The sequence below is a fragment of the Symphalangus syndactylus genome, chromosome 9 (genome assembly GCF_028878055.3).
Source record: "Symphalangus syndactylus isolate Jambi chromosome 9, NHGRI_mSymSyn1-v2.1_pri, whole genome shotgun sequence".
In the NCBI taxonomy this organism is placed as follows: Eukaryota; Metazoa; Chordata; class Mammalia; order Primates; family Hylobatidae; genus Symphalangus; species Symphalangus syndactylus.
Window position 1 is genome coordinate 58,217,580 of NC_072431.2, and position 16,358 is coordinate 58,233,937.

At 43.9% G+C, this 16,358-nt stretch overlaps 1 protein-coding gene across 4 annotated transcripts in view; it reads right to left on the reverse strand.

Annotated features, from left to right (window-relative positions):
• CYP3A7 (cytochrome P450 family 3 subfamily A member 7) overlaps positions 1–16,358 on the reverse strand; it is a 70,095-nt gene that overhangs the window by 40,983 nt on the left and 12,754 nt on the right. For 2 of the 4 annotated variants that reach the window (XM_055292443.2, XM_055292444.2), the window contains exons 1-2: positions 8,283–8,574; positions 4,339–4,432 (exon numbers count right to left, since the gene is read on the reverse strand). In XM_055292443.2, coding sequence (XP_055148418.1) covers positions 4,339–4,432; positions 8,283–8,353 — 165 coding nt within the window. In that variant the 5' untranslated portion in view covers positions 8,354–8,574. Of the gene's footprint in view, positions 1–4,338; positions 4,433–8,282; positions 8,575–16,358 lie in introns of those variants that run through there. The other 2 variants (XM_055292446.2, XM_055292445.2) reach the window with 2 other exon arrangements.

Below are 16,358 nucleotides of genomic sequence, written 5' to 3' on the forward strand. Positions count from 1 at the left end.
TTCTACTCTGTAGTCCCTCCTTTGAGCCTTTTCAACAAGATACTCTCCTGCTTCTTCAACATTTATTCTCCAAAGGATATCGGGTATCCCCCTCCAAAGCTCAAATTTCTTCTCCATCTGTTACCTACCTCAGCATAATTCTTCATGAAAACACATGTGCTGTCCCTGCTGATCATGTCTGGCTGATCTCTCAAACCCCAGCCCCTTCTACAAAACAACTCCTTTCCTTCCTGGGCATGGTTGGATACTTTTGCCTTTGGATACCTGGTTTTGCCATCCTAACAAAACCATTATATAAACTCACAAAGGGAAACCTAGCTGACCCCATAGATCCTAAATCCTTTCCTCACTCCTCTTTCTATTCCTTGAAGACAGCTCTAGAGGCTGCTCCCATACTAGCTCTTCCTGACTCATCCCAACTCTTTTCATTACACACAGCCAAAGTGCAGGGCTGTGCAGTTGGAATTCTTACACAAGGACTGGGACTGTGCCCTGTAGCCTTTTTGTCCAAACAACTTGACCTACTGTTTTAGGCTGGCCATCATGTCTCTGTGCTGTGGCTGCCACCACCCTAATACTTTTAGAGGCCCTCAAAATCACAAACTATGCTCAACTCACCCTCTACATTTCTCATAACTTCCAAAATATATTTTCTTCCTCACACCTGATGCATATACTTTCTGTTCCCTGGCTCCTTCAGCAATACCCACTCTCTGTTGAGTCTCCCAAAATTACCATTGTTCCTGGCCTGGACTTCAATCTGGCCTCCCACATTATTCCTGATACCACACCTGATCCCCATGACTGTATCTCTCTGATCCATCTGACGTTCACTCCATTTCCCCATATTTCCTTCTTTCCTGTTTTTCACCTGAATCACAGTTAGTTTATTGATGGCAGTTCCACCAGGCCTAATCACCACTCACCAGCAAAGGCAGGCTGTGCTATGTTATCCTCCACATCTATCATTGAGGCTACTGCTCTGCCCCCCTCCACTATCTCTCAGCAAGCCAAACTCATTACCTTAACTTGGGCCCTCACTCTTGCGAAGGGACTACACATCAATATTTATACTGACTCTAAATGCCGTTCATACCCTGCACCACCATGCTGTAATATGGGCTGAAAGAGGTTTCCTCACTATGCAAGTGTCCTCCATCATTAATGCTTCTTTAATAAAAATTCTCAAGGCCACTTTAATTCCAAAAAACGCTGGAGTCATTCACTGCAAAGGCCATCAAAGACCCCATTGCTCAAGGCAACAATTATGCTGATAAGACAGCTAAAGAAGCAGCCAATATTTCTACTTCTGCCCCTCATGGCCAGTTTTTCTCCTTCTCATCAGTCACTCCTATTTACTCTCCCACTGAAGTTACCACCTATCAACCCCTCCCCACTCAAGGAAGATGGTTCTTAGACCACGAAAAATATCTCCTTCCAGTCTCACAGGCCCATTCTATTCTGTCGTCATTTCATAACCTCTTCCATGTAGGTTACAAGCCACTAGCCCCCTCTTAGAATCCCTCATTTCCTTTAAGACATTTGCCCTGCATTTCACTCCATTCTTGGGTACCTTCCCCTTGTTCTTCGGACTCTCCTCCCATTCCCCCTTCTTGCTTACTTATACCCAACCCCATGAGTAGCAATGAAAGGTTGGTTGTAGACACTATGCTCTTTCTTATACACCATAAAAAAATCAAACCTCCCCCTCTACCCAGTTGCCCCATCAATCCCCATTACAGCCACTAAGGGCTGATGCCCTTGCTAAATCCCTAAGGGTCTGGGCGCAAGACACCTCTTTTGGCACTCCCTCTCATCTTTTCACTTTGCATTTCCAGCTTTGTCTTGCACAAGGCCTCTTTTTCCTCTGTGGCTCCATCACGTACATGAGTCTATCTGCTAATTTGACAGGTACATGTACACTAGTTTTTCTTATTCCCAAATTGAAAAAATTCAATTTGCAAATGGGACTGAACAACTTCCTGTTCCCCTCATGACACCAACCAGACAAAAAATAGTTATTCCTCTAATCCCTGTACCTGTAGGGTTAGGACTTTCTGCTTCCACTATTGCCCTTGGAACTGGAATAGCAGGCGTTTCAACTTCTGTCACAACTTTCTGTAGCCTTTCTAATGACTTTTCTGCTAGCATTACAGATACATCACAAACTTTATCAGTCCTTCAGGCCCAGGTTGACTTCTTAGCCCTAGTCATCCTCCAAAATCACTGAGGCCTTGACCTACTCACTGCTGAAAAAGGAGGACTCTATATTCTTAAATGAAGAATGTTATTTTTATCTAAACCAACCCGGCCTGGTATATGACAATATAAAAAAGCTTAAAGATAAAGACCAAAAACTCGCCAGCCAGGCAAATAATTACTCTGGACCCACCTGGACACTTTCTAACTGGGTGTCTTGGCTCCTCCCTATTCTTAGTCCTCTGGTACCTTTTTTCTCCTTCTCTTATTCAGGACTTGTGTCTTCAGTTGGTTTCTCAATTAATATAAAAACACATTCAGACTGTCACCAATTATTCTACACAACAAATATTACTTTTAACAAGTCCATGGTACCATCCTCTGCCCCAAGATCTTCCCACAGCCTAAATTCCTGTTCCTTGTAACTCATTATAAAATTTTCTTTAAGGCATCCAAATGGCCCATAATCCCACTTGAAGCAGCCCTGAGAAACATCATCCATTTGTCTCCATACCACCCCCCAAAAATTTTTGCTGCCCCAACACTTCGTCACTATTTTGTTTTATTTTTCTTAATATAAGAAGACAGGAATGTCAGGCCTCTGAGCCCAAGGCTGTACGTGTACATCCAGATGGCCTGAGGCAACTGAAAACTACAAAAGAAATGAAACAGCCAGCTCCTGTCTTAACTGATTGACCAATCTTATGACATTCCATTATGACTTATTCCCGCCCTGCCCCAACTGATTCATCAATCAACCTGGTGACATTCTTCTCTGCACAATGAGTCTTATGATCTCCCCACCATGCACCTTGTGGCCCCCTCCGCTGCTGACAATGGATAACTGCCTTTAACTGTATCTTTCCACTGCTTACCCCAGTCCTATAAAACTGCCCCACCCCTATCTCCCCTTGCTGACTCTTTTTCAGACTCAGTCGGCCTGCACCCAAGTGATTAAAAACCTTTATTGCTCACACAAAGCCTGTTTGGTGGTCTCTTCACACGGACGCATGTGAAAGTAGGGAAATTATTGCTCTTGCAGAGGGAAAAAATATGAAATTCCTGGGCAGTAATTAGACAACAAAGCCCTCACTTGGGAGAACTAGAATCTGAGAAACAAGCCTCAGGTATGCAGGAAAGATTATCTAAGCCAGAGAGCTGACTGCTGCTGCTGGCCCCATGGAGATGAGCTCATAATTTTCCATCCAGGGACCAGGCCCTGAACACAGCATCAGATAAGGTTAGGCACAAAGTCTCGGCCAAAGTCCCCAGTCCGTGTGGCACATATGACATTCTATTTAGTGAAATTAAATATTTAATAATTTTGTCAAATCATCCCCTTTCTAATGATTTTACATGTGATTCTGCCTTTGTGTAAAAAATAAACCCATGAATTAATATTGTGCTTAAATATCTGAGGTTAATAAACAACCACTATCTCATCTCAGTTACATCCACTCTGTGCTCAGACTCACCCACAAGATGCAGCCTTCAAAGGAAAAGAAGTAAAGCAGAACACCTTTGTTCTGTGTCTCAAAGTGGCAAAAGATGTCATGGGGAGTAAGAGCTGGGGTAGATCCATGGAAATTCCCTCACGAAATTTGGCATTTTTTGAAGAGGCTTCGAGCAGGTGCAAGTGACCCAATGGTAAATACTTGATCTCCCTAATAAACTGAGTTTCAAAGCTGTGCAGGAGGAAGGGAAAAAAGGGTACTCATGAGCTCTTGCTACAGAGAGAAGAGTTTTACTCTCATGTCCACAGATAACAAGCCACAATCAGGGGCTCCTGTTCCTACTTTTAATAGTAACTAAGTATGGCTGTACCTTCCTGGGAACCTTCCCGGAGCAAAAAGGAAATGCTCTTTATGGTGCTCACAAAGTCTGCACACCAAGTTGTGAACATCGGATTGCTGGATCTACTTGACATTTGGGCTGTCCAACTGAGGCAAACTTGAGGTTCCTAAGAGTTAGCAAGAGAGACCCAGGGTAAACCTTGCCATGCTCTGAGTGATGCCTACACACTGTTTCTGAAAGTATAAAACCTCAGACATTCCTCCTGAGGAGAAGCATGTTTACTGATGGAAATAACTTGATCTTTGCAATCATAAGAAGCAAAAGAGGAAGCTCAAAAACACTCACCTTACGGTAGGACCAAATATTTCCTACAAAAGGCAGAGGTGTGGGCCCTGGAATTCCAAGCTTCTTAAAAAGTCCATGTGAATGGGTTCCATATCTACAAAGTGAAACAGATATCAGGTCTCAGGGATTGTGACTTTATAGATATAGGGGCTGGTGAGCCACTGACTGAGGAACTGGAATAATCAAGAGAAGGAGGTAACATTAAGGCCATAAAAAATAACAGTAACTCCAACGGCAATGATTATATTTGTTCATCAGGTCCTTTCATGCCTCCACCATGAGACACAAAAAAGTTACAATAATTAGCTAAAAGCAGCTGAAGTCTTCATGGTCCCAGTCCTGGAATGAATATTTGATAAATGTTCTCAAATGTGAATGGTCCTGAGAGGTTCAGGCAGGAATTCTTCCAGGGCACGTCATTCCCTCATGTCTTTTTAGTAAGTGGACTCTTCCCTGATTTTGGGATTCTCATCCTAGGTAGAAAGGGTGACAATTTTTTTTTTGTTTTCTGCAATGATAATGAGATTTTGCATCACTGCATCGACTCGATCACAGGGGGTCACTGAGAGCCTATGGTGACCCTGTCCTTAGAATTTGCTCAGAGTCTTTTATGTTTTCCCTTCCCCCTAAGCTCTGACCCTGTTTTAGGATCTTCTTAAACTGTCATTCACAGAGAGGTCTTGGAGGAGTCACAGAGTCCTTATTTCTACAGATTGACAACTGTGCTCCAGGCTTCCATTGGCCTCGTAGAAATGCGAGCACGTTTCAGCTACACCTCAGTCTCTGTGGTCAGATGATCTGGTTGATTTGAGCTATTGCGGAGGGTGATTGACTCATATTTTCCTGAATGACACTGTGCAGAAGAATCACAACTAAGAACAAGGACATTCCTCCTCTTGTGGAATCTAGCCTTCCAACTGGTGATATCCACCTGATAAACACAGTGCCAGTGGTATGGTCTGAATCTGTGCCCCTACCCAAATCTCACGTTGAAATGTAATCCCCAATTCTGGAAGTGGGGCCCGATAGAAGGTGATTGTATCTTAGGGGCAGTTTCTCATGGTTTCACACCATCCCCTTTGGGTGCTGTCCTCTTGACAATGAGTTTTTATGAGATCTGGTGGTTTAAAAGTGTGTGGCACCTCCTCTCTACCCTCTCTTGCTTCTGCTCCAGTCATGTAAGATCTCCTTCACCCTCTGCCATGATTGTAAATTTCCTGAGGCCTCCCTAGAGGCAGAAGTTGCTATGCTTCCTGTAGAGCCTGCAGAACCATGAGCCAATTAAATCTCATTCCTTTCTAAATTACCCACCCTGAGATATTTCTTTATAGCAATGGAAGAAAAGACTAATACAGCCAGACATGATCATTTTTTGTCAAGGTGATCAATTACAAAGCAGTCAGTTTATTGCATCTGCACATCAATTGTCTGTAGGAAAACCCATCAAGGCTGCTGCTCCCTGTAGCAGGCCTGCTTGCAACCCATCTTTGATGGGCCATGTATGGACCCCCCAACTGGGAGTTCTGGATATCTGAAGACCTTCCCAGTCTGAGGTTACTGAGGGGTAGAAGACTGGATGAAGAAGAACAGCTGATGGAAGAGGTAGCCAGCCATCAATTCAACCATGAATCTGCTAGTCCCACAAGCTTGGCCCCAGACAGGCAAATTAGGAAAACGCGGTTCTAGAGTATGGTGTGTATAAATGTATCCATATGCCTCATATGTGCTTTCAGCTGAAAGACAGGCACCTTCTAATGGCCAGGTACCTTCCTGTTGATAGCAAAAATGGAGTATTCCACATAAGTAACCATAAAGTGTTCCAGACAGTTCAATTAAGACCTTGTTTTCTCTTCTTTAAAGTGTTGCCCTTAAGGCAGTATAGGTTCCAAACATTCTGTACAAATCCGGTGACTCTTATAATATGTGGTAAAATACAACTGAGAAATGGCATGGAGGCTCGTGTTTGGAGAACCCAGCAGAGACAGCATAGCCAAGCCCAATAGTGCATTTGGATCCTTGCCCCAGAACAGTTAGTGGAAGTGTATGCATCCTCTACCAAAACCAGGGTGGCCTTGGGTTTTCCCACTCCTGTTCCTTCCTTTGTTGTCCCTGCCATGGAAAATCAATGACACTAATCTCTGCTTCTAAACTTTCTACAAGTTACATGATCTCTCAGGCCAGGACAAACTACTGAGTTAATGTGTCAGCAGCATTGGCCCCCGAGGAAAGATCTAGGTGAGCGTCTAGACTCACATGGTTCCATATCAAGGCAGAGGCTAGGCTAGGCAAACTGTTTAGTTTCTTTCCAGCTCCTCTCTGTTTGGTAGAGTAATGCTGCTTTCAGTTACAATGAAGAGGCTAACAGAAGAATCAGTCATCTATTGCATGTAATTGTATAGGCCTAAGAAGGGCATGGTCTACACTACAGCTTCTGAATCCTGGGCTGTACCGGCATGGTTTAAGGCTAAGGTATTGTCTGCCTGACTGCCAGAATCTGTAGCGACAGCCCCACAACATCGCCAACCACACACAGAGTGGCACTGATGGTGCCCTTGTGTTCAGGCTTCAGGCAGATGAGATGCCAACATGTTTATCCTTCAAGTGACTTCCACTAGGGGGCCAGGACCCATGAATATCTATTTGGAGTTCTACACTGAGGAGTGAGGAATATTTTCTCACTTCATCTTGATCCTACCTGGATGCTTTTGCTATCGTCACTGGCTCACAGTCTTGCTTACTTCCTAGCCCTGAGAGTTTAGGATAACCTGCTAAGCAGGTGTATTTGAAATGGGGGTATTAAAATAAACTCTTGGGAAAGTATTTTTAAAAAGACATTTGCAATCTTGTCCTAGAGATAGACATTTGTGCATTAGACTCATATTCCTGACATTATTCTGGAAAGGTAAGCTTATTTTATACACATGTATTGTCACAAATACTGAACTAATAGCCCTCTTTTATCACCCAGAAGGAACATGCTGGAATTAATCTATCTCCAAAAAAATCTGGCTTTAAAAATGATGAATTTAAGCCACATCAATTCATGTTGAAATGCCAGTAGATGGAAACTATGTTACCACAACTCACTGAATTGCTAACTTTTCTGTGAAAGAATTAAAACGAGGTTTATATTTTCTGTTTCCATGTGACCATGATTCCTTACTCTTAATAAGTGTGAAATTGAGTTAGAAGTAAAATGTGATAGGTGGGAAACCTCCACTACACACAGTAGGGAGAGACTCTTCTCTCCACCTGCTCTAGGATGCCAGGATCTCACTGGAGAGAAGATTCATCCTCTTCTCCTGCAACTTAAAGGGAAAAATGTAAAATCAAAATTCTGGTTTAGTAAGCTGGGTCCAAACCATTGTCTATTAGATTATCCTCAATCAATGCTGTCCCTAAACCATTCTTTCCACTGAAGATGGATGGGGGAGATGCTTATTTATTCCTTTATAGATGTGCAAAAGATCCATCATAACCTCTATATGTTTGTAGCGTCCAACACTTGAACTACTTCTCCTTGAAAATCTTTTTTTTTCTTTTTTTTCTCTTTTTTTTTTTTGAGATGGAATCTCACTCTGTTACCCAGGCTGGAGTGCAGTGGCATGATCTCAGTTCACTTCAACCTCCTCTTCCCAGGTTCAAGCAATTCTCCTGCCTCAGCCTCCCAAGTAGCTGGGACTACAGGTATGCACTACCATGCAAGCTAAATTTGTAATTTTAGTAGAGATGTGTTTTCACCATGTTAGCCAGGCGAGTCTTGAACTCCTGACCTCAGGCAGTCCACCTGCCTCAGCGTCTCAAAGTTCTGGGATGACAGGTGTGAGCCACCACGCCCAGCCTGAACATCCTTTTTGATCTTCAAAACAGATAAGGGAAAGAGAGGCCTGACTAGCACCCCAAGTCCAAGGAAACAGAGAAGAGGAGCCTGAACAGTTACTCACAGATAGAGGAGCACCAGGCTGACAGCCAGGAGAAGCCAGGTTTCCACGGCCAAGTTTGGGATGAGATCCATCGCTACTTTCCTTCCTTATCTCTCTCCTCTGAGTCTTCCTTTCAGCTGTGTGCTGCTGTTTGCTGGGCTGTGTGCGTGGAGCTTTCCTGCCCTGCACAGCAGTGATTCAGTGAGGCTGTTGGATTGTTTATATGGTGGAGAACGAGGCAGGGCTGGAGCTGCAGCCAGTAGCAGGGGCCCCTGTGATCGACCTGCAGTTGGAAAAGGCTTCTCCACCTTGACATTTGGCAAATAATCACACACACACACACCACTCACTGACCTCCTTTGAGTTAATATTCTATGTGGAATCATAAACAATCAAACAATCAGTGTTGCTGGGGAGTGCAAGGGTTCTGGGTTCTTATCAGAAACACAAATGGAGCCATTGGCATAAAATCTATTAACTCTCCTCTTGTCTCTATGGCTGTCCTCATTCCAGAATACTTGAAACTCATCCCAACAAGCCAGGCCTACAGATCTTTACCTATGCCTGGAGTGTGCCGGTGCCCCCTAGAAGACTCCTACACATCCTTCCAAACCCAGCCAGACAGAGCCTTCTCTTAGAGTCTTTCCTCACCTACCTCCTCACACAGATGTAACCATTTCCTCCCATGGGCACTTTCCGTCCCCTTCATGCAGTCCTATTGTCCTCTTTCCTCTTTACCACCATTGTGTGTTTCCACGCCTGTTTCCCTGAGCAGAGGTGAGGTCCTCAAGGACATAGTCTGGTCTTACTCACTGTCATGACTCTGATCCCTATCAGGGTGCTGCACACACAGTGGGTGACCAGAAAGACTGGTGGAGTTGACTTGGCTGGGATTGCCAGGCCACTGTGTGTCACTTCCTCTGACTTTCTGGTGACCACTCCATCTTCTTAGGTCATTAACACAGCCAGAGCTCTTGGCTATGCCTCAGCTGCTCTCTGCACTTTCAGGTTGGTCCTCTGTGATTCTGTTGGCAAGAGGACCCCTAAAAAAGAGACAGGGCATGGATGAAATGCAGCTGATGGCTTAGTGGAATAGTATCAATTTGTGCTGCTTCCTTTGTAGCTTTCAAAAGTCCTGCCATACATAGCAAGTTAGACAGGTTCTTTGCCAAAGAGTGGCTCCTTCTCTCTGGAAATACTGCATGTCTGGAAACGAGAGAGAAAGAGAGAAGAGAACAACTGCCCAGATGGCGAGGTGGACCCAAACCACCTCAGCCAGCAACGGTGGGGCAGCGGTCACTGCAGGTCACACAGCATCAAGGACTCCAATAAGACGGTCCCAGCCTCTTGAGGGTGGAATTGGAATTCAAAGCAAATGGCTTCCTTTTTGAAAAATGGAGGATTTTCTAATGGGAGGAGAGCAGGTGCCAGGAGCTGGTAGAGATGATGCCTGTAATAGCAATTGCTGCCACCTGTGAGCCCCCTGACCCATTCCTGATGGGAGAGATCTCAGTGATGAGGGTGTGAAAATTATATCAGCTCATTATCTTCACTCAGACCCAAGTTCTGTGTCTGCTTCGCCTGAGGAAAGGATTACATGACAAACAAAATCTCAGAGTTCATAAAACTCAGTAGAAATAGATGATGTTTAAGCTATGCTTGTTCACTTCCTTCTCTCTTTATTCTTTCTCAGGTTCAGCCCTCCTGCAGAAACTGATACTCACCCCAGAAATGCACCTTTTCCCATCCCTCTGGCCCCTAAGCCTCCAGGGCTGCTCGGCACCTGGCCTGAGTGGGTGAACATCATGCCAGATTCCATGTCAGATTCAAGGCCAAGTGGGTGAATGTCATGGGCAGTGTTGTGCCAGGCGTGTGCTGGGAGCCACAGCTTCCTTGGGGACAGCCTATTGCAGCAGGAGACACATAAACGTGCTTGGATGGAGCTATGCATGTGCTGTAACTCTGGAATCCCTGGAATAATGGAGCCCTACAGAGAGGTACCTAAGGAAAGAAGTGACAGCAAGTGTCAAACCAACAAAGGACAGACATGGGAAGGTGGGTGACAATCCCCAGGAGAAGTAGGATAAAAGTCCAGGGAATTCTGATACATTTCTGTCTCCTTTTAGTGGCTTTGCTGAGCACATTAAATAGGGCCATGCTACTATCCCCAGTTTACAGATGTAGAAACTGAGGCTCAGTGACTGCAAGTAGCTTCCCAACTGCTACTGATCACAATAAAACATTATAAAAAGCTAACAGAGATAGAAGGTCCTCTGCTGCTCTGGTGCACCTGCCATTCCCTGCTAAGCATCACTGTGGGAAATAGTGAGACTCAAGGCTGCAACCAGAAATTGGTTGAGATTCGTGTTCCTGTCTCAAGGGTTACTCCCAGCGGCACCCCGTGGGTCTTCTAGAACAAAGGACTCCATCTCATCCCAGCAGGGAGAAAGAAAGATGCAGTTTCTGACCATATCAGTGGCATTGCTGGAGGATCTCCATCTCTATGTTCCCACACTGAGAGGTGCACAGAGCACATTCAGACAAGTAAAGATTCCAGTGTCATCTGATAACTATCAACAACTTCATTAGCTCACCTAAACCAAGAGCCTTTCTTATTTTTTTTTTAGAAACAAAACTCTTATAGAAAAGAATATGTTTTCTGCTTTCCTCTCAAACACATACTTGGCTAAGATGATTTTTATTCTAAGATGACGATTTACCTGCCCTACAAACTTCAGGAGGTGGTGTGACTGGTTGGAATCTATACCAACAGTGATAGACTAATCGTTGCTTGGAACTCAAATGCAGCCAGCACTCTGTCCTAACTAAAGCAATTGGTGTTGTTCTGCAAAGGAAAATAATCGAAGGCATGTTCTGCCACTTAATTCCACAGAAGATAACATCTTCTAACATGTAGGGACTTGACTACTGAGAGCTGCACTGACTGTGTCAAGGAAGATACTATGTATTGGAAGAATACCCAAGTACCACATGCCTCTCCCCTACTCATTTCCTGTATTAAAGCATTCATCATGTTTTTTAAAGCTGTGCTCTCAGTACTGTGCTCCCAGACATTATTCTTGGTCTTGGTCAACTTTGTACCCTAAGCACATGAAGAGACAAATAAGCAGATAATTATAGTACAGCTAAGGAAAAATAATCATAAAACTATGAGAAAAATCATGTCCTTATCAGCAATGAAAGACGTTTCTTCTTTCTTGGTCTGGTTTCATTGGATCAAAGTTAAATCTCAACATTCAGAGAAGCATTAGGCTCAGATATCAGCATGAGTGGACAGGCTGTCCAGGGACTCAGTGATGCAAGGAACACCTTCACTCCGATATTTTCATCCTTTTATATTGGTAGCCCAAGTGGTACCTCTCTTCTGGGAAGCTTGTCCTGACTTCCCGTGGCCAAGTGAATTGCTGGTGATAGGGGGAAGCAACATTGCTCTGGAATGATTTGTGTATTAGATTCAAATTTCACAGGTCATGATCTTGAGGATGTAAACAAAAAAAAAAAAAAAAAAAAAGGAAGATTATCTCTCTGTAACTCAGCTCTCAAGTCCCCATTCTTCTCAGTAGGGGAAAACTTGAATTTGCAGGTTGGGGTGACCAGGTGGTATCTAAGTTTTGTTTTTATTTATTTATTTTTAAAATTGTTTGGAGGCAGGGTCTCACTCTGTTGCTCAGGCTGGAGTTCAGTGCTGTGGTTATAACTCGCTGTAGCTTCCATCTCCTGGGTTCAAGTGATCCTCCTACCTCAGCCTCCTCAGTAGCTGATGCTACAGGCATACCACCATGCCCAGCCAATTTTTAGTACAGATGGGGTCTAGCTATGTTGCCCAGGCTGGTCTCAAATTCCTGGCCTCAATTGATCCTCCTGCTGCTGTCTCCTAAAGTTCTGGGATTTCAGATGGGAGCCACCACACGTGGCCTTTAAGTTTTGGTGGCTGGAGGAGGGGATTAGCTAATGCTTCTGGGCCTCATGCTTGGGGGTTGTGTTGAGGAGAGTGACAGGTCCATGGACATATACTCTAGGCACTGGAGGAGGTAGGTGTCTCACTTCGATGCCACTGTATGTTGATTAGCCTGTATGCCTGCTGTGTTCAGGGCATGTGGCAAGCACTAAATATTAAAGAATCAGAATCCTTGCCCTGATGAAGCTAGCTCTCTAATAGGACAAAGAGATACTAAACAGCCACACAAATAATACTGAATTACAAATTGGGATTAATGCTATGAAGTAAAAGAACCCTTTACTTAAGCTCCCAGTGGTATCAGACACAGTTGATCCTTCTTTCTTTCCCTAAACTCTATCTCTCTTTGAAAGACGTGAATACAACACAATCAACAAGACTTGACGGATGGGAAGTGTGAGACCCTGGATATTCCTGGGCCTGTTTCCTCATCTGTCCATGGGGGAAATTGACCAGAATTGGCCTATGAAGACCAAGGTCCTCCTTGTCCCAATCAGAAGACCCCTGCAGGACTGCCTGCTTCTCAGCCTCTGTGTCCCTCTAGGAGTTTTGAAGACATTTCCTGTCCTCTATTCTCCTTCTCTTATAGATCACTTAGTGTCCACCAGGTCTTCCAGCCCAATCGAAGTCCAATAGCTCCTATGGGCAGGAGAAGAGCAAAGGTGGGATAGGATGCAACTGGGAGAAGATAACCACCCATTTAGGCCCTGAACTTTACATTCTGAATTGGTTTCTTAACTGAGATTGCAGTGAAAGGGTTTCACACATTCTCACACCCACTCACACTCAGCTCTTACTCAAGGAAATGATAGTGAATACGTGTCATGCTAAGTATTTGCCCTGCACTAACTGATTCAATCTGTCTAACAACCCCATGGTATTGATATTGTTATGATCCCTACTTTACAGATGAGCAAACTAAGCCACAGGAAGGTTAACTGACCCATCCAAGGTTGCATCACTAATTGCTCTAGCAGAGCCAGGATTCATATGTAGATTCTCTAGCTTGAGAGCCCAGGGTCATAATCTTTTGACACATGCCCAGCCTTGCCCAAGGTCACACAGAGTTAGTGGGGAACTAGCAATGCAGCTCAGGCCTTCTGAATGGGTAGTGGCCAGAGCTCTGCCCCATACACTGGGACAAAGTGAAGTCCCCTGGCAAACTTGTCAGTGAGGGCTGGGGTGAAGCAATGTCCTTTCTTCTCCCTGCCTGCCCTTGCCCTGAAGTATAAGCACTTCTGTAGACTTTATGACAAAAAAGAAGAGGAGCTCGCTCTCTCCTGCCACCTTGTGAAGAAGGTGCCTTCTTCCACTTTGCCAATTGCCATGATTGGAAGTTTCCTGAGGCCTCCCCAACCAGGAACTGGGAGTCAATTAAACCTTTCTTTGTAAATTAAAAAAAAAGAAGAAGGGGTGGACTTAATCATAACTGTTGGCTTTCTACTCCATTCTAGGGTGTCTATTTCTTGAATAAAGTAACCACTAACATCTCCATGGCACTTCACAATTTTTACAGTTCTTTCCCAACTCTCTTAATATCAGCAAGAAAACTTTATAAGATGAATAGTGTTAGGATGATTTAACTCATACTTTATAGACACGGAAACAGACAGAAAGAGACTTGCAGAGGTGACTAAGCCATGAAGCCAGGGCATGGAGCAGGACATTGTGATTTCAAATTGTGTCGGTGGCATTCTTGCTGGGATTCCAAGGAGGCTCCTAAAACAACTTGGCAGGTTGTCTCAGCCATACATGAGATAAATATTTCTCTCTACACCTCCCAGCACACTGCCAGTGTAGTTATAAAATGCTACAGAGCTGGTTATGACCATGAAAACAACATGTGCATCCTACACTTTACTAAATTGTGTATTCGGTGAGCTCATGTTTCAGCAGAAAGGGGAATGTTGCATATAATTCTGACATGTCACAATCAGAATCATTTGTGTTCCCGGGAAAGCAAAAAGTAAAAGGTGATGAAACCAATACGTAAAAGAGAAATCAAAGAATGTGAGGCAATTTTCAGAAGAGCACGTGGAAGGGAATTAATGAAACAGGAAATTGGTGAAGGAAATGAAGATTGTCATGAGATGTGTTACAAAACATCAGCAAAACCTACACCGTTTCTCATACTCCTTATTTCGGTAACCTCCTAACTTCTTTTGCCTGACCCTGGGCAGGACTTATCCAGGGAATTCTCTACTCAGCCACCAGATAGCATCTCAAAAAACATGGAATCTTGAAGCATGTTTCCTTGGCTTCAGTCCCTCCAACTGCTCCTATCACTCACAGGATAAAATCTAAATAACTCTAGGAAGTAACACAAGACCCTTTCTCATCTGGCCTCTGTCAGCTTCTTCAGCCTGTCTTAGTCCACTTCTCCAAATGTACACGATGTTTTAAGCAAATGGTGTGATTGGTCACTCCCCAGCCTCTACAAAAATGACATGTCCGTGTCTCCTTGTGTCCACACAAGCTGTTGTTTAGCATAGAGTGGGTCCAACCCAGCTTCCATCTGGTGCATTCCTAACCATCCTTCAGGAGTCAACCAGGGCATCATCTCCCCGACAAGCCTCTTCCATGACCTCAGCAGGCAAGTGCTGGAGAGGGTCCCACTGGTGCTTTCTCACAGTTCCAACAGCTGAACACACAGTGGCTGTCATCCTGGGATGCTCACAGCATTCACATGCATGGGGAGCTTTTAAAAACCACAGGTTCACTCGGTGTGGAGACACAAGACTGTAATCTCAGCACTTTGGGAGGCTGAGGCAGGCAGATCATGAGGTCAGGAATTTGAGACTAGCCTGGCAAAGAGATCAGAATGGCCTATATTTTGAAACCCCATCTCTACTAAAAATACAAAAATTAGCCAGATGTGGTGGTGGATGCCTGTAATCCCAGATACTCAGGAGGCTGAGGCAGGAGAATTGCTTGAACCCTGGAGGTGGGGGTTGCAGTGAGCTGAGATCAGGCCATTGCACTCCAACTCCAGGCTGGGAGACAGAGCAAGACTCCAACTCAAAAAACAAACAAACAAACAAACATAAAACCCACAGGTTCCTGGGCCTACCAGAAATGAGAAGGGGTTGCCTAGTAGCCTAACAATGAGAAGGCAGGGACCATTGAGGGCCATCTGGAGAGACTCCAAAATGTCCCATCAATCCAGATACATGGAAAAGAAGGTATCACGCCCAACTCATTCCATGAAGGCCACATGATTCAAGTCAGAAAAAAATCAGGACCGCAAAGGAAGATGGCATGCCAGTCTCATTCATGAGCATCAGTGCAAAAATCCTGAACACAACAGTAGCAAGCCAGAGACAGCAGTGTTCAAAGACAATACACCATGACCAAGTTGAATTTAAACCTGAGACTCAAGAATAGTTAACAGAGAAAAATTATAAATGCCAATGATCTCATCAACAGATTAAAGGAGAACGATTATAAGATCATCTCGATTGTTTTAGGAAGAGCCTTTGATAGTTCAATAACGATATATTAATAATACATGATAATATTCAATTCCCATTCATGATATAAAAAACCTTCAACAACTAGTAGCAGGGAATTTTCTTAATCTGATGAAAGCATCTACCAAAAAAAATTAGAGAAAACATCATTCTCAGTAGTATAAACACATTATCTTCTTATACCTTCTTGTTTACCATGTGCACAAATTACCTTTTCAAAACTAGTAATATTTTTTAAAAATCCTATCAATTAACTTACTTTTTCTGTAATTGAAAAGAATATCATAACTTCTCCTTGTCAGAAGTCCAGCTTATGATTCACCTGGGGTCAACATAGGGCAAGGTTTAATAAACACTGAAATAACTAAACATTGTAATACCTCATGGGGCTGCTTGAACTGACATGATTTCAAGGGCACCGAGAGGCTGGGGGAAAGCAAAGGGTCAGCAAGTTCATTCAGCTGAGATTATCTCAGTTTACAAACTGGAGTTTATGAACTTTAGTTGGGACATGATTTTCATTGATTATCGGAATGAACTATCTCTCCAGAATAAACCCGCATCCAGCATTTTTGCATGAAGTTCCAAGAGGACCCCAGGGAGAGATGTTACTAGGAAGCTTGCCAAACCCAGTGACTTTCCAGGTGG